Genomic DNA, 26,985 nt, shown 5'->3' on the forward strand with positions numbered 1-26,985 from the left:
AAGATTCCCTAGTGGCTCACAGAACACTCGCGGCGGATAAAAAATTTGAACTACAATTCCCAAGCTATAGCTACATCCTTTTTTTTTTTTTTTTTTTTTTTTTTTTGAGTTAGTGCATGCGGGTAGTTTACCGCTCGCGCATGCGCCCTTCAAGTTTCCGGGGACAAGGTTAACGTACTTCCTGTAGCAGGCGACAAGCTCATGGTAGGAATGTCAGGTGGTGGGCGGTGAAGGTGAAGGAGGGAACGCGCTTAGGGGACCCGGTCGGGCCTAGAACTGGCAGGAGGGATGCCTGGGCCACCCATTCGGGAAATCTGCCGGTGGCAGGCCAGAGTGTATTATCATGGGCTATTTCCCTGCTTTGTTTCCCTTGGGTCACGTGGACTGTCCGCAAAACTACAATTCCCACCTTGTGCACACACCAAGTTCGGAGCTTAAGAACCGTGTTTTCCTCAGCACATTCTGAGGTTTTCTTTGGAAAGGTGAAGAAGAATGCACAGCTAGTGTTTCTGACTCTAAAGCCCAGAATTTGCTCACTCTCTACTTACTCCAGAGAACCATTGTGCAGTGTTGAGGGCTTCCGTGCCTCACTTCTCTGCTTCCCAACCAAGCTAATTAATGCAAAGACGTTCTCTTGACGTGTAAGGCAGTCGGAGAACTGCGAAGGTACTGTGATAGGTACCTCACGGTTTTGTTGCGTGGGTTTCCGACACCGATTGGTTTACCCCTTGAGGAAGAAAGGTCCCCAAGTTTGAGTCCACTGTGGGCCCGTCTCTGTTGAATGGCTGGAACTACAGGTTTTCTATTCTTATTTGGACCTGCCTAAGGGAAAGGGCCTGGCAGAGCATCCGACTGCACTTGTTTCCTTGCACTTGGGGCAGTGGGGTGGGGGGTGGGAAGGGCTTAGGTTTTAAAATGTTTTGTTTTGTTTTGTTTTAATCCTGTGCGTGTTTTGTTCTTGTGCATATGCTTGTGCTATGTATGGCATGTGGGGGTCCAGGACGTCCTGCGTGAGTAATTTCTTTTCCTCCACCATGTTGGTCTTAGGGATCAAATTCAAGTCATCCGGTTTGGTAGCAAGCACCTGGACTAGATGAGCTATCTCACTGGCTAGGATTGGGATTTTTTGTTTGTTAGATTGTTTAGTTGTAAAAATGGGAGAATGGTACTTATCTAGAGTAGAATTTCTCACACAAAAAGTGTCTGGCTTTATCACTTTCCTCCAGCAGTCATGGTGACTTTCCAGGGCTGGTTGAAGCCTTTCTGGGAGATGCTTTGCCTTGTTCATTGTGTGATTAGTGTGGATGACTTCTGAAAGGAACCTCTCTCTTCCAGGCTTTCCTCCTTCGAGCTGTGCCAAGGTTGCAGGGACCCACTGCATGGAGGAGACTTCTACAGCCACTGTGGTGCTGCGCTGGGCAGGGGGATTCCAAAAGGTGGGTGGGGGGGAGATCTCCCCCCTCACAGGAGAAGCCACCAGGCACCGAGACAGAACAGTTCCACACAATCTACCGATTCAATGCCATCAGAGCACTTGGGTTCCTGTCTCGGCTGAAGCTGGCACAGACAGCTGTGACTGTGGTGGCCCTGCCCCCGGGCTTCTACTGCTACTCACAGGGCCTCATGACCCTCAATTCTGTGTGCCTTATGAGTGGAATCGCCAGCTTCGCCCTGGTCATGTTGTGTTGGATGAGCCACTTCTTCCGGAGACTGGTGGGCATACTGTATGTGAATGAGTCAGGCACCCTGCTTCGAGTGGCCCACCTGACCTTCTGGGGCTGGCGACAGGACACATACTGTGCTGTGTCAGACATGATACCCCTGTCAGAATCTGAGGAACGAGTCCAGGATGTGTTCGTGCGCATCCAGCAGTACAGCGGCAAGCAGACCTTCTACCTCACCTTACGCTATGGCCGAATCCTGGACAAGGAACGTTTCTCACAAGTGTTCGGAACCTTGGCCACACTCAAGAACAGCAACTAGGCCTCTCCTAGCCCTGGTTACACTTGGATTTTAGACAGAAGGCCAAGGACATGGAAGAGACAAAAACTAATACCTGGGACTAGGCTGATGCTCACTTTGTAAACTGCTTGTCTAGCATGCAGGACGTGAAGCCCTGGGTTCAGTCCCTAGCACTGCATAGGACCAGGCACGGTTGTGCCTGCCTGTACTCAGGGCTGGTGACACAGGCACAGGAGAAGAAGTTCAAGGCTGTCTTGGGCCAAAAAGGAAGGTCTTAACCAGCTTTAGGGAAAAGCCCTTAGTGGAACATTATACTGTATAGGACATCCCATCCCATAGTGGCCAGAAGTTTCTATGAAGAGGCAGTTCCTGGAGGAGTGCTATGCCAAGATCACCGTAGCAGCCTGCTGCTGTGAAGCTGGAAGGCAGAAAGATTGGCAGAGGAGCACAGGATGTGGAGCCTGGGGACTTGGGTTCTGCCGAGCTTTAGTTCCTTGACCTGGGGCAAGGGTATTAAGGTTCTGAACCTTGAACTGCAGTCTGAGGTGGAAGACCCTTCTTATCATGGGGACGGATATGAAAATAACAACGACTGGGGCTGGGGCTTTGTGGCAGAGCTCTTGCCTAGTATGTCCTAAGGTCCTGAGTTCCATCCCCAGCACCACAGAACAGGCAAAACTGGTGAACACTTGAGTACTGTGTAAGATAAGCAGGCCAGAACTTACAACATAGAGCAAGGCTTCTGGGCTGCCACTGGGGCCCCAGCACCGTTCCTCATGCTCATCAGCTGTATTGCCACGGTGAAAGCCCAGAGTGGACTTGTTTCTCCCATCAGGAAGTCACTGTACACCAACTGAGGTAGGAACCATACCCCCTGAGACGAAGTCAATCACCAAGAGGTCCAGGGTGCTTACATTTGGGAGCTTTGCAGTGTCATTGGGGCAGAGGGACTCTGTCCAAGCAAAACGTCATCATCTGAAGGACAGTGCAAATGCTGCTTTTCATAATGAATAGCAAACATGCTTATTAGGTGATTGTACCTGCATTAAAAGGAAAGCAGCCATGATCTTTGTAATTTGTCCACCAAATGCTTTGTTTTGTAGCTTTTTAGTAGTTTCCTTCCTTTAAGAACTTTTTTTTTTTTAATTATTTGTGTGTGTGCCACTGTGCATATAGGGAGATTGGAGAACAACTTTTCCAAGTTGCTTTCCTTTTACCATTTGGGTCTTGGGAGTTAAATTCAGGTTGTCAGGCTTGACAGCAAGCACCTTCACCCACAGAGCCATCTTGTTGGTCCTCTATAAAATAAGCAAGAGCATGAACACAGATAACAATGGACATGCCAAAGTGTGTGTGTTGGGGGGTCCACCACAGGCCTCAACCATACACAAAGAACTATAGGCAACATGGGAAATCTGAGATCAGGAGAAGTAGTCTTCCTCAGGGAAGGGCACACCACCTAGAAGGGCACATCCAATATGAAATGGGTGGCCATGAAAATATGCACATACAAGTACAGAGTGAGCAGGTTATATTTAGAAGCATATGCACATATACACAACAATATTTAAGGAAAAAAAGAGGCAATGAATTTGAAAGGGCACCAGAGGATGTATGAAGGTTTGCAGGGAGTAAAGGGAAGGGGAAATATATGTAATTATATTGTAAACTCAAAATTAAAAACCTTAAAAATGTGCATGTCAAATCATAGCCATTTTCATTGTCATTGGCTAGTTTAGAAATGCCAGCTTAGGGACTGGAACTGCAGCTCGGTTGGTAGAGTGCTAAGTCCTGGGTTCAATGCCGAGCATCACATACATTGCTTGGCAGATGCATGTAATCCCAGTCCTAAGGAGGTACAGGCAGGAAGATCAGGAGTCCTTGGCTTGTTAGTAAGTTTGCGGTCAATCTGGTCTAAGTTAGACAGACTATATCGAAAAACAACAAACAAACCAGTAAGTCTCTGTCCTTGAGTTTGCCTTTGGTTCACTTTTATGATGGTAATACCTTCAAAACACTGCTAGGCCCTTTCCTGTTACTCCTACTGCCAGGTCCCCAGGTGACTGCAGTGAGCAGAGTCAGCACACGGCTTAACTACAAGGCTGCTAGCCCTGCAAAGGACTTGTGTGGGAGAAGAGAGCTCTCTCACCAGAGTGGCCTTTTCGGTGTAGTCTGCTCACAAGGCGGCAGCAGAGGGCACACAAGGAACAAGTGTATCACTCTCCCTTTATACACCAGCTACAGAGAACAGAAAGTAGGTTAGCATTCGGTAACCACAGCAGGGCAGTAATTTGACCTGTTTAGAAAACAAAACGAGCCAGGCTTCATGGTGTAGGCCTTGACTGTCAGGAGGCAGAGGCAGGCGGATTGTTCTGAGTTTGAGACCAATATAGTCTTAACAAGTTCCAGCCACGGGGAAAAGGCTTTTAGATTCAGATTGTGGCTACATTGGTGACTTCTCTCTTTGAAAAACAATTCCAAAATAATAATTCTTGGGGCTGTGTGTGTGTGTGTGTGTGTGTGTGTGCGCGCGCGCGCACGCGCGATGCTGGGGATCCAACCCAGGGTTTTGTACACTCTAGGCAAACACTCTGCCACTCAGCCACATGCCCAACCCCTTTGGGTTATAACAAAAATCAGAGCCAGACATGGTACTTCATGCCTAAAATCCCAACACTGGGAAAATTCAAGCAGGAAGATTGTCATAAGTGTGAGGCCAGCCTAGGCTACACACAGAATGAGGCTCAACCCTTGCCTCCCAACCAAGCGTGGTGGGTTTCACATGACTGTGATCCCATCACTTGGGAAGCTGAAGCAGGAGGATCAGGAGTTCAAGATCATCCTTAGGTACAAGGTTCTAGGCCAACCTGGGCTACCCTATCTCAAAACAGTGAACCAAAGAAGAGGCACCCACCCTCAATGCTGTGGACTGGGTGACTCCAACAGCACTCATAAAGTTCTGGAGGTTGGGAAGGCTAAGAAGAGCCTCTTTGTTGCCAGTGAGGGGGATCTGAGTCGAGTGCAAATAATGATTTGCTCACACAGAAAGGCATAAATAGCAGGCTCACTTTATTTGGGGTGAATAGTGCAGATTATAGACAGATACATGGTCAAGATCGCCAACGGCACAAAAGCAACGCTATAGCCTGCCTCCCGTGAGGGAGGAGCAGACTGGTTGCTCGAGTTTGATTGACAGAATATTCACTGAAAGGACTCTAGCCAACCTGAGCATGGCAAGCAAGGCTCTAGCAGGCTTTGCCCCTCTCCCTCATTCTCTCTTCTGTGCTAAAAAATGGTTAGATCACATCCCTAAAGCTAGCCGCCAAGGTCTATTTCCTTATTCGGCCTCTTCCTCCTCCTGAGGCTGACCACCAAGGTCCAGATATCAAAGTATTGAGGTTCAGCTATCAGAATTCCCCTTTGGCTGCCCTCCAATAAAAATTAAATACCTCATCCTAACATGGAGTTTCCCATTTTACCTCTATAAACTGCCATTTGCCTATGGGCCATGTCTGCCTCTTCTCTATCCAGAGGCAACCCTTTGTCACCATCTACCGCCTGGAAAAAACCTTCTCCTCTCTGTGCCCTTTCTCCTCCCTCGTTTCCTTTTCTTCTTCCTCTTTCTCTGTCTCCTGTCTTTGTCCTTATCCCTGCCCTTTGTCCCTCTGGGGCAAGTTAATCACCTTTGTGCTGAGAACTTGGTCTTGGCATGTCCTGCGCTTACTCCAGGTTCCCTACATTCTCTTTTCTACTGTGTTTGTCTCTTCCCATAGTGCATCTGATTTTAATCATATGCATACCCATAGTGCATCGGATTTTAATCATTTGCGTAGTCATTTGTACATAGGTATAAGCTAGTAAGTAAGGATTCTCCCTGTAAGTTTTCACTTGAGGGATAGTTTGTCCTAGTGCATTACCCAAAACAAGTTCACGGTGGATTGGGTCTTCTATTCCTCATAAGAATGCACTGGAAATATGCTTGAACAGAAACTGCCCAAATCTGATTATTACCAGGGGCCAAGAAACGCATATTGTTCTTCAGAGATGGGAGTAAAGCCTACGGCATGTTGGGGCTTGGGTGGTTTCTGAGGTTGCTAGCTGCATTATTTGGAGGGGTGTGTGCACAGTACACGGAAGTAAGAGTCTGTACTGCCAAGTGCTTTGTGACAAGAGGATGCATGTGAGTATAACCCAAACCACAAGGTACTAGGTTGGACTTCTTCTTGTTTACCTCAATCACTATTGCTAACCCAAGGGTTTCTTCCACTTCAGTGTCTCCACAAGTTGTCCTTGGCCTCCACATGCTATGTGTGGCATACACTCACACACCGAGACTCAAAAATATACTTAAAAAAGAAAAGATTAAATAAAAATGTTTTGGTGAGGCTGGGCCTGGTGGTGCACTCCTGAGACTGAGGCAGGAAGATGTTTGAGGATAGCCAGGGCTGTATGTGACTCTGTCTCAAAATAAAACGATAAAATTCAGAAACTAGTACTTATCCCAGAATCTGACACAGGCTGATTTAGGGGGCCGAAGGACTGCTGAGGTGTCAGGTGTACACCACGTGAGTGGCTGACAAGCTCCCTTTGTGTCTCCCCAGGATATCAAGAGCCACCTGCTCTCCAAGGGTGTCTATCCCTGTCATCTTTTCTTGTTGATGATGGTCTTGAGAGAGAGTTTCATATAGCCCAGGGTGGTCTCAAATTTATTATGTAGTCAAGAATGGCCTGAACTTGTGCTTCTCCTGCCCCCCAAGTGCTGGAGTTACAGGAATGTGACACCATAACCCCTTGTGATCACCTTAACCTTTGAGGTGGAGAGGATTGTTCACTAAGTACTAGGCTAGCTGGCCATCGAAACCCTGGGATCCACCTAGCCCCACTTCCCCTGTCACCCCACCTAGCTTTTATGTAGGTACTGGGGAATCAAACTCATGCTTGCTCAGCAAGTATTAAACTGATTTAACAATTTCTGGAGTCGCCTTCAGCCTAGGCAGAGAAAACAGTTATGTGCTTCTCTTCTGGACCCATGCTAAGCGCAATGCACACAGTTGCTGAACAGCATTTTGGATGGGATCCTGTTTGCTTCTCACAGCGTGGCTTCCTTCCTGTCTGCTAAGAACTGTCTGGGCCAGCACTCCTGTCCCAAGCTATGGCTTTGCATTGCCTCCACTTAGGGACAGAGTGGCCTGCTTTGCTAATGAGCAGCACCTGCACCGCACAGCCCCTTGCTACTGTTTTTCCAAAGCAAACTTACCTTGCCTTTTAGCCCAGGAGTCTATCCCCTGTCCTCAACCTGGGATAAGTCACACCAACAAGCTGGCTGGAACTTTCATTTCATTGCTATCGTTGACTTCCAGACTCTTGGGTTCTTCCTTGGAAAGCAACAGGGAGCCTCCGAGCCTCAGGCAAAGGCCATGTTTTATGGTCTTATCTTGATCCTGTAGCATTCAACTGTAAAGTTTTGCCTGATTAGACTTGGTGGGCAGGCCTACTACCACCCGGCCTCCTTTGTGCCTGCACCAGAGACAAAATATTGGTTTCGCTGATTAATGGTTGAAATTAACTCCAGCAATGGCCAGGCCTGCCCTACATTGGGAAATGGGCAATGTTTATTTGTGGGAACGTGCTGCTATGGAAACACACTATTTGGTGGTGTTGGGCTTACGAGACACTTGGCTTATCACACAGAAGTCGCGTTTTGTTTCATTGTTGTTGTTTTGAGTTTCTAGAGACAGAGTCTCCCTGTATAGTCACAACTGGCCTGAAACTTGCTCTGTAGACCAAGGTGCCCCTCAAACTTGAGCAGATCCTCCTGCTTCTGCTTCCCAAGTGCTGGGTTATAGAACTACACTACCAAGCCCAGCAAAGAGCAAAGCAGTACTGAAAGGAACCATCATATGCCAGACACCTCCCACTTGACAGGTAATTAGTACATGACTTTAGTTTTTATACTTAATTTTTAAGGGCCGGGCAGTGGTGGTACACGCCTTTAATCCCAACACCCAGGAGGCAGAGGCAGGTGAATCTCCGAGTTCAAGGCCAGCCTGGTCTACAGAGTGAGTTCCAGGACAGGCATGGCTACATAGAGAAACCCTGTCTTGAAAAAAAAAAATTAAGAGTTTCTTTTTAATCACATGTATATGTGAGTCTGGGTTTGTACACATGACTACAATGCTTAAAGAGGTCAAAAGAGGTCGTCACATCCCCGGAACTGAAGTTGTAGGCAGTTGAATCACCCTATGTGGGTGTTGGGACCCACACCCAGGTCTTTTGCAAGAGCAGTCTATATATACTCTTAACCAGTCAGCCATCTCTATAGTCCCTTTAGTTTTTGAGATGAGATCTTGCTATATAGCCTAGGCTATCCTTCACAATCCTTTCAATCCTCCTGGCTCAGCCTTCTAAGTTGCTAAGATTTCACATGTGAGCCACCACATCCAACTTACATGATTCTTAGAAAGCTTTAGTCAGTGTTGTAGCTTCATTTCTGTGGCTGAGACAGAGGAGCCCTGACAAAATGCAGTTTGCAGGAGAAGGAGTTTATTTTCACTAAAATTGCAGGTTATAAATCATTACTGTTGGGAAGTCACAGTGGCAGGAACTTGAAGCAGCTGATATCATCACATCCATAGTCAAGAGCAGAGATAAATGACTGTATGCATGCTCAATTATTTGCTTTTGCTTGGCTTAATTTTTCTACAGTCCAAGAGAGTCTGCCTAGGGAATGGTGCTGCCTACGGAGTGCTGGGTTGTCCCATATCAAGAACTCAACCCAGTCTCCCACAGACATGCCTACAGACCGACTCAGTGTAGATGCACTGACTCTTCTCAGGTGATTCTAGGTTGTGTCAAATTGACAGTTGAGGCAAACCAGAGACTGGAGAGATGGTTCAGGGGTTAAGAGCACTCATTGCTCTTCCAGAGGATTTGGATTCACTTCCTAGCATTCACATGGCAGCTCACAACTGTCTGTAACTCCAGCCTCAGAGCATCCAACACCCTCTTGTGGCCTCTGTGGGCAATGTATACGTGGTGCACAGCCAATACACATAAAATTGAAAAAATTGAAAAAATTTAAGCTAGCTATCACAGCCAGCCACTGTCCTGGTGAACCCTGGAGAACGCAGGGCTGAAGCTTCACTCTATTCCTTGTCACTACCTACCTGGAAGCTTGGACCATTTGAACAACCTGAGCCTCCATTTCTTCACTTGTGAAGGTAACAACTGTATCTTCTGTTAGGGCAAGTAATGACCAGCTTAGTGGACGGTGCTTACGATAGTGACTCAGCCCAGGAAAGCACTTGGAAAATGCAAGTGTTTGTTGTAGTGTTTGCAATGGGCTGAGAGGTGGAGTGGCTTCTTCAAGGTCACCAGCTAGGAAGCAGCCACACTGAGTCATTCTACTGAGCTGTTCTGTCTTACCAGTAAAGACAATGGATGGAATGTGAGGAGCAGTGAAGTTTTAGAGAGAATCTGGGGGCTGGGGCAGAGTCTTCAGCATGCACAGAGTCTTAGGTTAGGTCTCTACCACAGCATAAAACCAGCCATGGTGGTGCACACCTGTAATCCCAACACTTGGGGTGTAAAGGCAGGTAGATAAAAGTTCAAGATTATTTTCAGCTATACAGCAGGCTTGAGAACAATCTGGGATTCATGACATTCTTAAAAAGGAGGAAGAAGGAGAAGGAGGAGGGAGAGGAAGAGGAGGTGACGACGATGACAAAGGTCATGACATCTGACTTTGCGATTGTGGCTTCTTCAACTCAGCTGCCTCAGGCTGTGTGCCAAGTTCACATTAACTTTCCAAGGTTGGTTGCCAGACAGTTCAACCTCAACCTCAACCAATACTGAGTTGACTGCATGTATGTATCCACATATGTGTTTTTTCATACACTGTGTTCTTTCATATATGGTATATATCAAATCCAGGTACCCAAGCTGGGCATGGTGAATATACCCATAATCCCAGCACTTGAGAGATGGAGGAAGAACCATCAGCAGGTTAAGACTAGTCTGGGATACATGGCTAGACAAGGCCAGCCTGGTCTATATGATGATATCCTGCCTTGACCCCCTCATATGTCAAAAAAATAGGCACACAAAAACATATACCTTTTAAGTTGTTAGGAGGAGAATTTTCAAAACACCAAGAGAGTGTTCTTGTCATAGCAGATATTCAAAATAATCGTTAGACTATTATTATTGTCATCATTAATATATGATTATTTTAAAAACATATTTAAGCCGGGCAGTGGTAGCGCACGCCTTTAATCCCAGCACTTGGGAGGCAGAGGCAGGCAGATTTCTGAGTTCAAGGCCAGCCTGGTCTACAGAGTGAGTTCCAGGACAGCCCGGACTATAAATAGAAACCCTGTCTCGAAAAACCAAAAAAAAAAAAAAAAAAAAAAGAAAACAAACAAACAAAAAACATATTTAATATAAAGGCAAACGGGCTAGAGAAATGGCTCAGTAGTTAGGAGCACTGGCTGCTATTCCAGAGGACCCAGGTTCAATTTCCACTACCCACATGGTCACTCTCAATGGTAACTCCAGTTCCAAGGGACAAGGCACCCTCTTCTGGCACTGCATGAAAGTGGTGCACAAACGTATATGCACACATAAAAAAAATGAAAAGAGTTAATATTAAGGTAAAAATTGTGGACTGGGCCAGGGGCAGTGGCACATGCTGTCAATCTTATCATTTGGGAGGCAAAGGCAGGCAGGTGTGAGTTTGAGGGCAGCCTTGTCTACTTAATCAGTTACAGGCCAGCAGGGCTGCATAGTGAAACACTGTCTCAAAAATAAATAAGTAAATCAAATGCTGCCCCTTGAGCCAATCACTTCTCTCATGTGCTGGATGTTACATGCAGGCTGTAGGCCATTTCGACACCACTGGCCACTCACGACTTCCCCAGCATCTCTTTTCTTCATGCACTCACGAATTTTAAAAGAAGAGTTATTTCTATTTTTTATGAGTGTGTTTTGTCTGATGTATCTCTGTTGCGGTAATATTTTAAATTGGTGGCACCCGATATGGCTTGTTCTTAATCAGCTGCCATCTTCCCGACTAGACAAGGCCTGTGGCCCAGCTCCCATCCATGGCTCCTACATCTCTCCCCTTAGCTCCTCCTCTTCCTACTCCTCGTCCTCTCCTCACTCCTCCTCTTCCTCTCCTTACTCCTCCCACTTTAGCTCCTCCCAACTTGCGGGGAAGATTTCCGGCTCCATATGTCCGTGCCCCATCTACATGCATACTGTCCTTGGGGGCCAGTTGAGTTACAGGTGGTTGTGAGCTGCCATGTGGGTGCTAGGAACTGAACCTGGATCCTTTGCAAGAATATCAAGTGCCTGTAACCCCAGAGCCATTGCTCCAGCCCCAGGAATCCTTTTAAAGAGTTACTTTAAATTGTACAGGGACATCTAACTATGAGTCTGCACATGTGAGTGTAGGTGACCATGGAGGCCAGAAAAGGGCGTCAGATCCCTTGTAGCTGGAGTTACAGTTACCCAACATGGGTACTAGGGACTGAACTTGGGCCCTCTGCAAGAGCACCAAGCACTCTTAACTGCTGAGCCATCTCTCCAATGGCAACTCTCAGTGGTTTTTCTAAGTGCATCCTGGTTGATTCTATTGTCCCACACCCTCAGCAGCTCCCTTGCCCCCATAGAAAGCCCGCCTCTCAGTGTGGAGCACAGAGCCCTCCAGGATGGGAGCTGGGCCACCTCTTTGCCCTGTTCCCCTTGTCATGTCATCTCCACCTTCTTTGTGACCCAGCAGTACCGACCTCAGAGACATCAGCCCTCCCGACTTTACCGTGCTCGCCCCTGCCCTCTGCTCAGTCACTGCAGCCCCTACAAAGTCTTGAAAATGAAACTGGGGCGGGATGTGTGTGGTAACTTCCCACCTGCCTGTCCCACATATCATGTGGCTTTTCTGCTGCATTGAAGCAGCCATTTGTAGACAGAAGGGAGGCTTGGAGGCCCAGGAAAATCACAGAGAAACTTACTGTGTTGGAGATCTATGAATGTGGCCCCTCTTCCCCTGAACTAGGGGTGTTTGAACCCTTGTTTCCAAGCTGGTGGCACTACTTTTGAAAGCTGAGAAACTTTTAGGAGGAAGGGAATCTTTGGGGTGGGCCTTGCGTTTCTCTAGTGTAATCCCACTTCTGTCTGCTCTCTGCTTCCTGACTTAGGAACCAATGTGACCAGCTGCCTTGTGCTCCTGTGACCATGCCTTCTACACGGTGCTGGACTGTGTGTCTTTTTTTTTTTAAAGAGTTATTTATTTATTTATTTATTTATTTATTTATTTATTTATTTAATGTATGTGAGTACACTGTCTCACACTGTCTCTCTCTTCAGACATACTAGAAGAGGGCATAGGATTTGATTGCAGATGGTTGTGAACCACTATGTGGTTTGTGGGGATTGAACTCAGGACCTCTGGAAGAGCAGTCAGTGCTCTCAACTGCTGAGCCGACCTGTGTGTCCTCTCTTAAACTTGAAGCTCAAACAGACCCTTTCTCCTTAACTCTCGTCAGTCATAGGATGGAGGTAACTCTCGTCTTGTCAGATACTGGGGCATAGGATGGAGGTAACTCTTGTCTTGTCAGATACTCGGTCATAGGACGGAGGTAAGGACTATAGATGTCCACAAGACCCACAGCACCCAACTGAGGTTACATGACCTTTGCTCAAGGAGAGGCCTCGTCAGTGGAGCTTCAATGACACAGCTTTCTGACTGTCACCCATGCTTGAGTGGGCCTTCAAGGGATGCAGCTGTTTGAGCCCCTCATGCTCCTCTAAGTAACCAGGAAGTTCAATGGCTCCACAGGCTGGAATCCATACATACTCTGTCGTTGCACCATCTGGGGTGAGTTGACACTGCTGAGAATTAATGTATCCCTAGAAAAAGCCCACATTCACTCTGACAGTTCCATTATAAACATTTTCTTTTAATTTAAGAATACTGATTAACACAGGAAACATTTAAGTCATGGAACTGTGCACGTGGTCACCAGTTACACCGTGACAGGTTAGTGTCCTCACCCCTTATTGGCACTGTTGACGGTTACTGTAAACAAGATCACTTGGTTTGCATGAGTCTGCAATGCTTGCTGGCTGCGGTTTTCTACAGTGAGCTGATGTATATGCGTATAGATAGGTACAGATGTATTAGTACATGAATGTGCACAGTTTTGCATGGTTACTGAGCATCAGTAAAAATTATAAAAAAAACCACCCATTCATAATAAAAAGGGAGGATATGCTAAGACTTGCTAACACTGGGCCTTGTTTTCTGCACAACTGACAAGACTGGCTAGATACGCTTACTAAATTCTACTGCACTAATGCATGATGGGTGTTCATCCAGACCTTCCACACAGACGCGCTTGTTTGTGGGTTCTGTCCTAGGCAGAAGCCTGCCCACTAGGCTTCCTGGGTTTTCATCAACCTTCTCTAAGTTTCTACAATTGAGTTTTGTGGAAAATTCTTTTCCTTGGAATTCTTCCAGCTAATCTCCCGTACTCCCAAAGAGGGCATCGCGCAGGAATGCACTGTATCCAAGTCAAGAACTTGTGGATAAACGCCTTAAATTTTGTTTGTTTAAAATGGGAAGAACTGTCTCCAGGCAAAGGGTGGAAAATACATCTGGAGATGACTTTTGACAAAGAATTTCATTCTTCTGTCAACATGCCCTATGGCAAGAAAATGAAATATCAGCTGCTCCCTTCACCCAAGAGCGATTTCTGCTTCTGTCCTGGATTAAAAGCCTTTGAACTCTAAGGACCTGCTGGAGTATCTGCATGTGATACTGTGGTTCTCAGGAGGCAGCATGCTTAAACCAATAAGATGAATTAGGGCTTGGCCTGCATTTTTCTGGTTTGTTAAAGAAGACCTTGAACCTTGGGATTTCTGGGTGGGGGTCTGGCTCCCCAGGGAAAGGGCTGAGACTATGCACAGGTGTGCCTCTGCAGATGCTTTTTGCTTCCTTCATTCTTCCTTGCCTTTTCTGCTTGGCTAACTCCTATTCATTCTGGAGAATTCTGCTCAAACATCCTTTCCCTGTGAAGGCTCGTTGGATTTAGTGTTCAGAAATCCTTGCTGGCACACTTGCCGTTCTGACTTCAACATTAGAGGTCTGTGGTTCCTGAGAGAGTGGGAGTCCCTGGGAGCAAGAACTTTCTCTCATTTCATGTTTAGTGCCTGGTGCTTAGCACAGGACCTGGAACAACACAAATATTTCATGACAGTCTGATGAGTGAATAAATAATAGATGTGGAAATAAACACGCTGGTCTGTGAAAGCTTACAGGGAGGGAGGGAACAGACCCTGTCACTGATGGAAATGACCTTAAGCATGGCTATGAAGAGGGACCTGAATCTCGGACTGCAGGGTTGTGATGTGAACTGGTATTCGTGGATCTGCTGTTTGTGTTAAGTGTGTCAGTGCCTTTCTTCTTCAAGGCAAGTAAGTTGAGGGCTGTGTCTAAGGAAGCATGAAAGCCAGATCGCTGGATGATTCCTCACTAAGAAAACAAAAGGGCTGGATTGGAAACCCTGGTAGTCTCAGCCCCCTAGACAGTCATGGAGGGCAATAGGATGCAAAGAGGCTTCTGGATAAAACAGCGCCCCCTGCAGTCTACATGTTAAATAAATGCTGCCTCTCTGAAGGATTAAGGGGGGTCTGCTCAGTAGCCTCTCAGGTCAAGTCAGTTTTAAGAACATCTGGCCTCTGGCTGAGATGCTGGAGCCTGCATAAGCATGGGCTCCTGGCTGCCAGGAAAGCCCCATACTCAGGTGAAGTCCAGCTGGGGTGGGGGGCAAGTCCAAGAAAAAACCAATAGGAGCCAGCAAGCAGCTTTTCCATGTGTGGTGTCCTTATGTCTTTATAATGGCACATTGCCCCTAACAGGAAGTCTAGCAGTGGCCCTCTGGGACAGACTAGCCCTGCTCAGGAATGGAGGGAAGGTAAGTGGGTGAAAAACGGACTACAGTGCTCCCAGGATGAGGCCCTGGAGGTGGGATGAAGGGTCTCTGCTGTCATGTTCCTCAGTGGAGGCTCCAGAGGCAACTTCAGGTTCCATGAGTCTCCTGGATGCTCAGGATATTGTCTCCTTCCTATGAGTCAAGATCGACACAGGATGGAAATATTGACTAAATTGTCTATCACTGACACAACTCGGAGCACAGGTCAGTCAGTCAAGGACAGAATTCACAGGCCAGGGACATCATCAGGGCACAGGCCTGCATGAATCTTGGTGTTTAGGATACCAGAGGCCTCTCTACACCTCCAAACATGGTCCTTACCTCCCTACCTTGTCATCTTCCTGATAGCCACCCAGACCCTCAGTAAGTCACAAGTGGGGCATGGAGCTAGGGATTTGGCGAGAAGCAACAAGAGTTTGTTTGTGAGGGACAAGAGGATACCATTATCTCTGACCCCAAGACTTGAGATGGGCAGAGACCCACACACCTTGGAGCATGTGTAATACCCTCGAGTGGCTTCTAAGAGACTATTTGGTCCAGGGTTGGCAGAAATATGGCCTCATGGCCTTTCCTAAGACAGTGTTCAAGGCTTACACGGAACTTCTGGGCTTTAACCAATGGTCATCATGAGCTCTGCAGGGGGTGTCCCGCAAACTGTGGTCCTCTCCACCCACTCCTCCACAAGCACTAACCAATGAGCCTGCCCCACAAATGACCCTTTAGTTTATGCATTCGCCTCTGATAAACTTTGAAGTGAAAATATGAATTAGGCAAACTAATCAAGTCGACACCGCAGAGACAGGGCTTTCTCTGAACGTCATGGAGATGGCTTCTTTACTTGAAGTCTGCTAAGATGCCACTGAAAATGTTGAGGAACAGATGGGCGTGATGGTCCCTGAAGACCAGCGTGGGACGGAAACGGATGGATTTGTCACCGCAGCCCCCCAATACCACACCTGGAAGGAGAGCAGAAGTAGATAGGGGTGTGAGTTTCTAGGGCCACATTTGGGAGGCTCTGTAGGTGAGTGTCCACTGTTATCCACCCTCAATCACTCTCTCTCAGGCAGGCCCCTCTGACTTCCTCTCCACTATCCATCCCTCCATCCTTGCCCTCTCTTCCCTCACCCACCTCTTCTTTCCTTCACTCTTAATTTTCTTATCTGTTTATTTGTTTTCTTTTTTTTCCCTTTGAGATAGGGTCTCACTGTGTAGCCCTGGCTGGCCTAGTACTTGCTATGCAGACAAGGCTGGCCCTGAATTCACAGAGGCCTGCCTGCCTGGGATTAAGGTGGGAGCCACCAGGCCCAGTCCTCCTAACTTTGAATGCCTACTCTCCTCCTACTACTGGGTTGGATGGTAGAGAAATCTCTGGAGTAAGATAACAGGCAAACAAAGACTTTAGAAAAGCACACGCAGAAGGGGCAGAGCCATTATGAAAAAGGGAGGACTCTACAGATTTTCAAAGGGGTTTTCATCATTTATACTGGGAATACTTATCTGGCTTGCTCACTATCTTTGGGACTGTTTTTCACATTTAAAAAAGGAGGCGAAGTCAAGCACATGTCCATAATCGCAGCACTTGAGAGGTGGAAGCAGGATCCCAAGTTCTAGGCCTAGGCTATACAATGAGGCCCTTTCTCAAGCCATAAATAAATACAAATGTAAAAGCTAGGCTTATCAGAACATGCCTGTTATCCTAGCTGCTCAGGAGGCTTGTGAAGGAGGAACGCAAGTCCAAGCCAGTCTCAGTTATAGGGGAGCTCAAGGCCACTCTGGCCAATTTAATGGGACTCTTGTCTCCAAATTAAAAAGGGAGTGGGGATGAAGTGGTTCAACAGACAAGGCACTTGTGCAAACCAAATGGCCTGAATTTAATCCCTGGAACCTACCTAAAGAAAGGTCAGAGAGAACTGCCCCATGGAGTTATCATCTGACTTCTACATACTCACCATGGCAGATAACACATGTCATACACATGCACATGTCACAGAGCTAACAAAAAGTGTTTAAGGGAAATGGGGGTAGCAGGCAGACTGTAGTGGTAGCTAGGTGAGTGGTACAATACTTGTTATAACGTGTAAAGTTGAAGTTCGGTCTCTAGTACTATAATAAATACAAATGAACAAAAAACCCCAACAAAATCTGCTAATTGTCACTGTCCTTTGGGGCTGCTGCAAGGGCTTTGTAAGATGGAGGAAGAGGGTCTGGAGAGATGGCTCAGTGGTTAAGAGCACTGACTGCTCTTCCAGAGGTCCTGAGTTCAATTCCCAGCAACCACAGGGTGTCTCTCAACCATGTGTAATGAGATCCAATTCCCTCTTGAGGCATGCAGATAGAGCACTCCTATACATAAAATAAATAAATATAAAAACAAACCAAAACCTCTCAATGGTTTCCCATAGCTCTTTAGAAAACTCCAGAGCACTGGAATAGTCCTGCAGGCCAGTGTGAGGTAGCCTGATCTACTCCCCAGCGTCACTCTTCTGTCTGTCTGTCCCATTTATTTCTCCAGCTTTCCTAGTGCCATCCTGCCTCAGGGTATCTCACACAACTTCCCCCCAGACCCTTCCCCAGTGTATCACACACTGCCCGGTCCCCTGCCCAGGGTACTGTTCCTTTCCTTACCTAGCCAGTCCTTGTTCATCCTCACGCCTTCCGGAAAATAGCAACACCCCTAGAAATCCTTCCTAGACATTCAATGCCCCACCCCCACCCCGCCCCCTGTTCCTCGCTCTTTTTCCTTGTCCCTGGACCGAGACTGTGACTGCTTGCCAAATGCACTGTGTTTGCTATCTGCTTTCCTGATAAACCATGGCATCCTGGAGGAAGGGCTGTAGGTTTCAGTGTGCCTGTTTCCACCATTAGTACAGCTTGGCTTCTCAGTGGATGTCTGCAACACAAGAGTGGATGGAGAAATCTCTCCTGGGCTGGTGGGGTGTAGCTCAGTGGTAGGGCTTGTCTAGCCTATATGAGGCCCTGGTTTGATGCTTAGAATGAATAAGCTGGATATGGTTATATATGCCTATAAGCCTGGGGAGGAGGAGGTAGCAGGACCAGAAGTTCAAAGCCATCCTCAATCAGCTACATAGCAGGTTTAAAACGAGCCTAGGATATATGACACACAGCCTTAAAAATACAGGGAAAAGAAATAGTCAGATGAGAGAGAGAGGAAAAAGGGAAAATGAATCCCACAGTAAGTTTTCATCTTCTGAGAAAGAAAACTGAGACTGTTTATTCTCTGTCCCTCAGTTCCCCAACCCTGTACCTAGCAAAGCTCAGTACCTGTACCAGGGAGACTTAGGTGCCCATAGACACTGATGAAATGGTTAAGTTCGGTGACCACTCTCACTCTTTCCCTTACCTTTGTTCCTGGCAATTAGGATGAGTTTATTCCGTATGGCTTCATCGGGAGTGTCGAAGGAACAGAAGGTGCCTCGTCCCCTCACCCTGCTGATGAACTGGGGGTACTGGGCCTGCAACAGGAAGACAAACTGAGATCAAAGATGGTTACCCAGGTACCAGCTGGTGCTGCCACACCCACATAATTTTTCTGTGGGTACTGGGAATCAAGTCTAGTCTACATCCCTTGCTGGCCTAGAACTTGCTATGTGGACCAGACTGCTCTCTAACATGCACTGACCTACTTTTCTCTGTCTCCTCAGTACTGAGATCACTAGAGTGAGACACAGTCCTGGCACATTAACTACTCTCTATGTTGATCACTCATAGGAGTAATGGTAGTTTGGACATCAGACAGCTTAAGTATCACTAAAGGTAACTTTACCTAGTCAAATTTGCTTTTTATCTGGTATGGTACTACACATCTGTGATCCCTGGACTTGGAGGCAGAGGCAGGAGGATGGGGAGTTTAAGGTCATCCTTGATACATATCAAGTTCAAGGCCAGCCTGGGCTACATGATCTATTTTTTTCAATATAGTAAAAAAAAAAAAATTACACACGTGGGCTTGCAACAGATCCCACTGAACAGTGCAGAGGAGGGAGTTATGGCCACAAAAGCATTATAGGAGAATCTCATCAAGGGTACATCTGAATTTGATGTCAAGAGATAATGGGGGACTAGGAATGGGGTTGAGATGGAAGAATGGGGTTACCTAGTTTGTACCTGCAAAGGCCTGGGAACCTGAAAGCAACAACACAGCTAGCTGTGAACTGCTGGGGCAAGCTCAGTATCCCTCTAGGCCTCACCCAACAATGGCCAGGTATGAGCCTGGTTCACATATAAAAAGATTGTTTCTCTGTCTCTCTCTCTGTCTCTCTCTCTCTCTGTTCCCAGATGGCTTCTTCCCTCCTTTCTCCTCTCTCTTTCTGTCCTTCTCTGTCCCCTTTCTTTCTCTGCCTCAACTCCCTTTCCCAGACCCATGTCCCAAATAAACTTCATTTGATACTAGACCCCTCATGTGGCTGATACCTTGGGGAGGTGCCTCAGCATGGGCTCACTAAGGCCCCCTCTTCTGCTACATCATGCCACTGAGTTGAGACAGATACCTGGAGGTCCAGCAGCCCTGTGAGTAGGGTCTTCCCAGCATGGGCCACGTTGTTGAGCAGGTCTTCCCGCTTGATGATGTTGATGACCTCAGCCAGCAGCAAGTTCTTGGATGGGTCCCCTAGCCAGGTGTTGAAGATCCGGTAAGGCTAGAATGAGACCAGGGAAGAGCTCACACATCAGAGTACTTCACAGGGTCTGCCCCCACCCCTAGGCATGACTCCTCCTGCCCTCAGTTTTGATTCTATCCCTTTTGATTCTCTGACATGACTCTTCAGGTCTCTATGTGGGCCCTCCACTGCCCAGGAGAGAAACTCCGTTACACAACAGCTTCTAGCCAAGTAGTAGTGCTCCCCAGGAGCTGTCTACCATCTTTGTTTGAGATAGGGTCTTTCCCTAAAGCTGAAGCTTACTGATTTGGCTGTCTCGATAGCCAGCAAGCCTGAGGAAGCTTCCTGTTTCTGCCTCCCCAGCTATGCTGGGATTACAAGCATGCACTGCCATGCTTGGCTTTCACCTGGATATTGGGGCTCAAATGCATATCTTCAACACGTGTATGGCAATCATCTCCCTAGCACCTACACATTTCCATCTCCCCCAAAGAAGAGAAAGTGAACCAGCAAATGTCTCTCAAGGGCTGGGAAGGTAACATTGATTATGTTTTTGAAGTCTCCCAATGGCAGCCCTACAGGTTGGCACTAGAGACCTGGTTGTCAAATACCCTGAACAGTCCTTTAGGCTCAGGAAAATCAAGATGATAGTTCTTTAACTACAGTTATACATTATTTAAAAAGGAGGTAGTCCTGAGAGATGCATCGTTAAGTGATTTTATCTTTGCTGGAATCTCATAATGCCTGTGTGGACCTTTAAGGAGTAGATCCTTGCTGAGGATGTGGGCACTGGGTACCCACCTTAAGGTTTTATTGTCCAACCTCATTTGCCTTCTGTTTCCTGACTATGGGTACAATGTCATCTTCTGCTCCTGTCACCATGCCTCCTGTCATGCTGGATTACATCCCTTCAAATTGTCACCTCAAACAAACTCTTCCTTGTCCTTGTCAGGTACTGGGTCACAGTACTGAGAAAAGTAACTATGGCAGAAGCTTACTTAACTGCTATATCTGATCTGCCATTAGCAAAGAATAATACAAGGCCCTTGATTGGATCGTTGTGTGAATTAAGGGGCCATCAGACAGGCAGAGTGTCGATTCTACAGCAGTAGCTAACTGGCATTATTATTGCATGTGACACCAAAGGAAACCTCTTTGCCACCCAAGAATGTTCCTGGGTTCCTCAGGAAAGGAACCAGTCATGTGCTCTTAACAAATCTGGGGACACTCACAGCACTTGGCCGAAACTCCTCCTTGTGGAAGAAGCCCCCAGTCATCATCTTCTTGCTGAACGACATTACATCGGCTGGGTCATCCAAGCCCCAGTGTTCATGGGCCCAGAACTTGCCTGTACAGCCTCCTCCAGTCTGAACCTCATCCACCAAGAAGGCACAGCCATGCTGTTCCGAGAACAGGGGAGGAGAGAAACAAACACTTGTAAGCCTCCAGGGATTCCCCCACTCCCCCAACCCCTGCAAGCTAGTGCCCAGCTGTGCACCTTACCCTTGTGGGTTTTTTTTTTTTTTTTTTTGAGACAGGGTTTCTCTGTGTAGCCCTGGCTGTCCTGGAACTCACTCTGTAGACCAGGCTGGCCTCGAACTCAGAAATCCACCTGTCTCTGCCTCCCAAGTGCTGGGATTAAAGGCGTGCGCCACCACCGCCTGGCCTAGCCTTGTGTTCTAACCATAAGGCCAAGCCCCATTCCTCAGCTATGCAGAGCAAACCAGAACAGTCTGGATTATAGCTGCATCTGAACATGCCGTAGAACTGTCCAGATGGAACCAAACCAAAACATCTAACACGCCCCATACCATCTCAGAGCTCTGCTGCATGTGGCTGCAGTCCTGGGCAACACTGCATCAGAGAGCAATGTGTTCAATCTTGAAGCTGAGAAGTCACTCCCCCCTCTGTGACAGCTGCCACCTCCTCTGCTTTACCTAGATTCACTAGTTCTATATGTGTATGTAAACTGGCTCATGTCCCGCTTTTCTTAGTTATACACTGACTGGTTTCATGTGTCCGTTGTACATACACCTGTTACCACATGGATATAAACTTCCCCATAGGCTCCCGTGCTGAGCATTTAGTCTCCTGCCAGAGTGCTGCTGGGAAACTCTCAAAGGGAGGATTTGGCGGGAGGAAGTAGGTCACTGGGAGGCGGGTCTCTGGAGGGTTAGAACATCTCTTGGTCGATTCCTGTCTCATTCTCTGTTTCCTGTCAGCTATGATGTGATGGTTCTCCTGTCACATATTTCTGCTGCCATGGTGCCATGGTGCCACTCAGGCACGTGGGGACCAAATGACTATGCACTGAACCCTCTGAAATAAAGTCAATCTTTCCTCTGGGGGCTCACCATGTTTAAGTCTCGTATTTGGTTGGAATGATAAGAAGCTAGCACATACAATGTCCAGTCCTCTAGACTAATGCGTTCATGTTGACACTGCTCACTTTACACCTGCTAACTGACTATAGACCATAGTGGACTGAAAGACAAGGCAAGTTCCAGAAAGAGAAGAGAGGCCAAGGCCATCTCAGGATCTCCTAACTGAACATGTCCTGATGTACTGGCTGGTCGTATGTCAACTTGACACACAAACTAGAACTATCTGGAAGGAGGGAAAGTTAACTGAGGAAACACTTCCATACAATCTGATTCTTGGTCATTCTCTTAATTTGTAATTGATGGGAGAGGGCCGCCCCTGGGCTGGTGGTCCTGGGCTCTGTAAGAAAGGAGGCTGAGCAAGCCATGAGGAGCGATCTGGGAAGCAGCAGCCCTCTGTGGCCTCTACTTCAGCTCCTGTCTCCAGGTTCCTGCCTTGTGTGAGTTCCTGTCCTGGCTTCTTTGATGATGAACAGCAATATGGAAGTATAAGCCAAATAAACCCTTCTCTTCCCAACTTGCTTTTTAGTTATGGTGTTTCAATGCAGCAATAGAAACCCTAAAGTTTGGGGCTAGAGAGATGGCTCAGAGGTTAAGGGCACCAGTTGTTCTTCCATAGGACCTCGGCTCAATTCCCAGAACCCATATGGCAGCTCACAACTATCTGTGTATGCCCTCTTCTGGATACTGAAGGCACTGCATGTATATGCTGCACAGACATACTTGCAGGCAAAACGCCCATACACATGAAATAAAATAAGTAAACAAATTAAAAATGAAACAAACATATAAAACTCCAGTAGTTTGGAGGTTGGTTTTGTTTGTTTGTTTGTTAGTTGTTTCTCACTCTATAACCCAGTCTGGTCTTAAATTCTCTACATACCCAGGCTAGCCTTGAACCTGTGGTAATCTTCTTGCCTCAGCCTCTGAATGCCAGGATTATAGATGTGAGCCATCATGTGCCACAAAACTTTTCCTTCAGTGCTGAGAACTGAAGCCAGAATTTTGTGCATGCTCTACCAATGCTTTATCACGGAACTACAACTCCAGCCCCAGAGGCTGATTCAGTAAAATTATTTTAAATACAAATCACTCATACCTCCCAGTTCAAGCCTGCCTCCGACCTGAAATAGAACTCAGGGCCCTGCACAAGCTAGGTAAACCCCTACCATTTTACCACACTCCGAGTACCAATACCAACTCCTCTGCTCTCAATAAAGCCAGTCAGTTTCTGTACATATGTAAAAAGTGGAGCCAACTTTTTGCCCTGGGGAACCCAGAATCCTTGTGGTCCTGGCCAGCCTCATTCCACATACTCTCACCTTCCTGGCTATGTCTCTCAGCTTCCGGAAGAAGTCATCCGACGCATGGTTGTCTCCACCTTCAGACTGGATGGGCTCCACGATGATTCCAGCCACTGTTCTCTTCTTTTTCCGGTATTTCACAATTAGATCCTCCACCTAGAACCCAGGAGGGGAATGAGCTGCTCGCAGAGCCTTTGGAACAGGAGTAGATTCCATGGACGGGCACTGGGATGGGAGGCGGGGTTGTCTGTGAACCCCTTGAGATCATATTGAAAGTGTGTCTGTGGCATTTCCCATGAAGTTAGGAGCCACACTATGTACAGGAATGTGCTCCTCTGTTATTGGGACTAACACATATGGGACGAGTAATTTAGCTTCCTGAAGCCTCCCTTTCTTGATCTGCAAGTAGATGCACATATAGCTCAGATTGGCTTCAAATTTATTATGTAGTGCCTCACCTGGTGGTGTATCCTTCTAATCCCAGCACTCAGGAGGTAGAGGCAGGTGAAACTCTGTGAGTTCAAGGACTGCTTGGACTACAGAGTAAGTTCTTGATCAGACAAAGCTATATAGTGAAATCTTTTTTAAATAGCCCTGGCTGTTCTGGAACTCACTATGTAGACCAAGCTGGCTTCGAATCTACCTGCCTCTGCCTCCCCAGTGCTGAGATTAAAGACATGTGCTACAAAACCAATTGTGAATATGCACGCTTGAGTTTCCTGCCTCTGCCTCCAAATTCTGGGACTACGAGTGTGTGCCATCATTCCAGGTTCTCTACGTGGACATATTAGAATAAGCACTGGAAATGCAGGCAGAGCCACCTCTCTAAGCACGTCACTGCTATTGCCCTTACCATGTTCTTCTTGCTTGTGTGTGGGGCTCTTGGGCAGACTGAGATAGAAGCTCATTTGAGAAGCTGGTGCAAAACCTTTCTGCAGGGAAAGCAGCTCCATCTCGGCTGTGTTGTGGGCTTGGGGACCACGTGGGCAGAAGACTAAGGCTGATTGGAGAAGATGGTCCATAGTGATAAGATATCCCTGGCTGGGGGATGGTGTACTGAGTCATAAAACATTGAACTAAACACTTGAATCAACAAACTATGATGGTATATAAAAAGGTACTCAATAGTCCCCAAGTGGTTGTGTTTCTTGAAGTCTTGTTCTGACTTGGGTATTATCATATAGATTATTAACAAATAATACCATTGTAGATTATTAATTGCTTAATAAGCATTCAAAAAAAGCTAGATCCCACACTAAAGTATTTATGTAGAACTAACACAGTATTCCAAGGGTTTAGTATGAAGAACAAACTCACTATCACTTTAGAAAATATTAATTTCATGTTGAGATCATATTTTGGATATATTAGGTTTGATAAAATGCTATATGCTCACTCCTGGAGCCCCAGAACTAGAGAGGTTGAGGCAGGAGAATTTCTGTATGTCTGAAGCCAGCCTGTTGGAAATAGTAATTTTTAGGACAGCTTAGGCTAGAATCTGAGACTCTGTATCTCAAGAAACAAATAAAAGATGCTGTTAAAATAAATTTACTTATTAAGACAGGGTCTCATATATTCCAGGATGGCCTTGAGTTCACTATGTAGCTGGGAACGAGCTGATTTCCAATCCTCCTAAGTGCTAGGATTATGGGAATGCACCACCACACCTGATTTTCTGTGGTGCACAGGACTTGGTGAATGCTGGGAAAGCACTCTCCTAACCTCTCTCCACCCTAGTGCTGTTACTTTTAAAGCTGCAGTACCTAAGAAATCTATAGTTACGGATATGACCCTGACCCGCGGTCTCATCTCTTTCATGTGCCTATCACCCAGCGTGCGGCTTAGTACCTAGTAGGTATTTAACTTGGGAATTCACTGTTGACCGAAACGGTGAATGCTTAAGAGGAAAGGCAGCAGAGTTATTTGAGCCTCTGTCTAATACTAATCCAATATAGAAGACACAGTCACTGTTGGTCCAGCTATCAAGCTCTTCCTATACTGTTCCAGTTCCTGGATGAGACAGATTAAAGGGGGCTATTTCTGGAGAAATGGAGACGTGGGGGCAAAGGTTTGCAAGTATTCATTCCTTCTAGAATGACAACCCAGAAAACATAAAGAAGCTCTAGAACTCAGGGAAAGAATTCCATCCACAGAACTAGACCATGGAGCCTTCTTCCTATCAGACATCCATAGTATTTAAAATAAATCTGTTATCCCTTATTTTGAAGTCACTTAAATTTGTCCTCAAAGAAATTATGAGAAATTGGTACCAGACATGGGGGACACATACTAGATGGTAAAACAATGTCTCTCAGGGGCTGGAGAGATGGCTCAGTGGTTAAGAGCACTGACTGCTCTTCCAGAGGTCCTGAGTTCAATTCCCAGCAACCACATGGTGGCTCACAATCATCTGTAGTGGGATCTGATGCCCTCTTCTGGTGTGTCTGAAGATAGCTACAGTGTACTCATAAACATAAATAAATACTTATACTCATATATATAAATAAATAAATCTAAAAAGCCAAACAAACATTAAAAAAATCAATGCTTCTTGTCTCTTCTCTTACAGGTCTCCATGTCCTCCCTCCTCCTTGGGGAGCAGCACCCATCTCCTGCATTTGTCCTCTTCTGGGCTCAGACTCAGGATACTGAGAGAAACAGAGATACTGGAAGGAGGCTGTGGGGACCCAGGTTACCTCTTCCAGGCAGCGGGCCTCCTCTTGCTGGTTGTCTGTCACGAACTCCTCCAGGGGATATTTCAGCCGTGGGAATGGAGCAATGGGCCAGTCAAAGGAAGGGATGTCAATCTTGTGAATTGCTTTGGAGTGTGTGGTCGCTAAGCAACCTGAGCCCAGCAAAACAGAAAAGCAGATACTTGGCTTGGGTCAGTAGCATACAGTGTCTTTAAACAGGATATGCTAAGGTTTTCAGCCCTGTGCATGTAGAACTTGTATGGGGTGTGTGTGTGTGTGCACATTTGTTTTATGATTCATCACAAAGTAAACCCTGAAGAGGAGAGACAATGGTTCAAATCCTAGCTCTGTCATTAAATGGCCGTGGAATGTCTCTCTCGTTGCTGAGCCATGATCCACATTTGCACATGGGCATAACCCTCCCCTCTCTGTAGGGACTTGATGGAACTCACTGGGTTACAAGTCTAACCACACATCTTCCCTGTAGGAAGGCAGATAGGGTATTTAATATTCTAGTCTATTGTTATCTTATCAATGTGTCTGTGTGAATGTATGTTATGTGTGTGTAATGCCTGAGGAGGCAAGAAAAGGACATAGTACCCCCTGAACTGAACTCCCATGTGGTTGTGAGCCACCTGACGTGGATGCTGGGAATCAAACCTTAGGTGCCCTGAAGAGTATCAAGCACTCTCACACTCTGAGCTATCTTCTAACCCTTTATATTCTATATCGTAAGAGCGTATTTGTGTTTCATATTGTAGAAAGGAATCTACAGGCACACAGTTTTTTTTTTTAAACTTTAAAATATATTTTATTTTACGTATATGAGTGTTTTGCATGTACTGCATGCTAGAGGAGGTCATCAGATCCCCTGGACCTGGAGTCATGGATAGTTGTGAGCTGTCATGTGGGTGTTGGGAATTGAACCCAGCTCCTCTGCAAGAGCAATAAGTGCTCTTAATCACTGAACTCCTGTTTTAAGGCTTTATCTATCTATCTATCTATCTATCTATCTATCTATCTATCTATCTATCTAT

General features: G+C 46.6%; 2 protein-coding genes across 3 annotated transcripts in view; one reads left to right on the top strand and one right to left on the bottom strand.

The window, feature by feature from the left end:
- Window positions 1-172: 172 nt before the first annotated feature.
- Window positions 173-26,289, top strand: Tmem186 (transmembrane protein 186). Of its 2 annotated transcripts, XR_003712786.1 has the most exons (3): window positions 173-204; window positions 1,336-2,820; window positions 25,825-26,289. XR_003712786.1 is itself a non-coding variant. In XM_028778312.1 (2 exons), exons 1-2 carry the CDS (start codon window positions 202-204, stop codon window positions 1,981-1,983), a joined length of 651 nt encoding a protein of 216 aa, XP_028634145.1. In that variant the 5' UTR covers window positions 173-201; the 3' UTR covers window positions 1,984-3,656. The 2 variants fall into 2 exon arrangements, 1 of the variants encoding a protein (XP_028634145.1); XM_028778312.1 differs by lacking the exon at window positions 25,825-26,289 and having other exon boundaries at window positions 1,336-3,656.
- The window catches only part of Abat (4-aminobutyrate aminotransferase), a 98,098-nt gene continuing 84,012 nt past the window's right edge, over window positions 12,900-26,985 (bottom strand). The window contains exons 11-16 of the mRNA XM_028778311.1: window positions 25,952-26,100; window positions 23,274-23,411; window positions 20,803-20,970; window positions 19,463-19,609; window positions 18,316-18,427; window positions 12,900-15,910 (exon numbers count right to left, since the gene is read on the bottom strand). Of these exons, the coding sequence (XP_028634144.1) occupies window positions 15,789-15,910; window positions 18,316-18,427; window positions 19,463-19,609; window positions 20,803-20,970; window positions 23,274-23,411; window positions 25,952-26,100 (836 nt within the window). The 3' untranslated portion in view covers window positions 12,900-15,788. The remainder of the gene's footprint in view (window positions 15,911-18,315; window positions 18,428-19,462; window positions 19,610-20,802; window positions 20,971-23,273; window positions 23,412-25,951; window positions 26,101-26,985) is intronic.

This window comes from Grammomys surdaster, unplaced genomic scaffold (assembly GCF_004785775.1).
Source record: "Grammomys surdaster isolate TR1022 unplaced genomic scaffold, NIH_TR_1.0 334, whole genome shotgun sequence".
In the NCBI taxonomy this organism is placed as follows: domain Eukaryota; kingdom Metazoa; phylum Chordata; class Mammalia; order Rodentia; family Muridae; genus Grammomys; species Grammomys surdaster.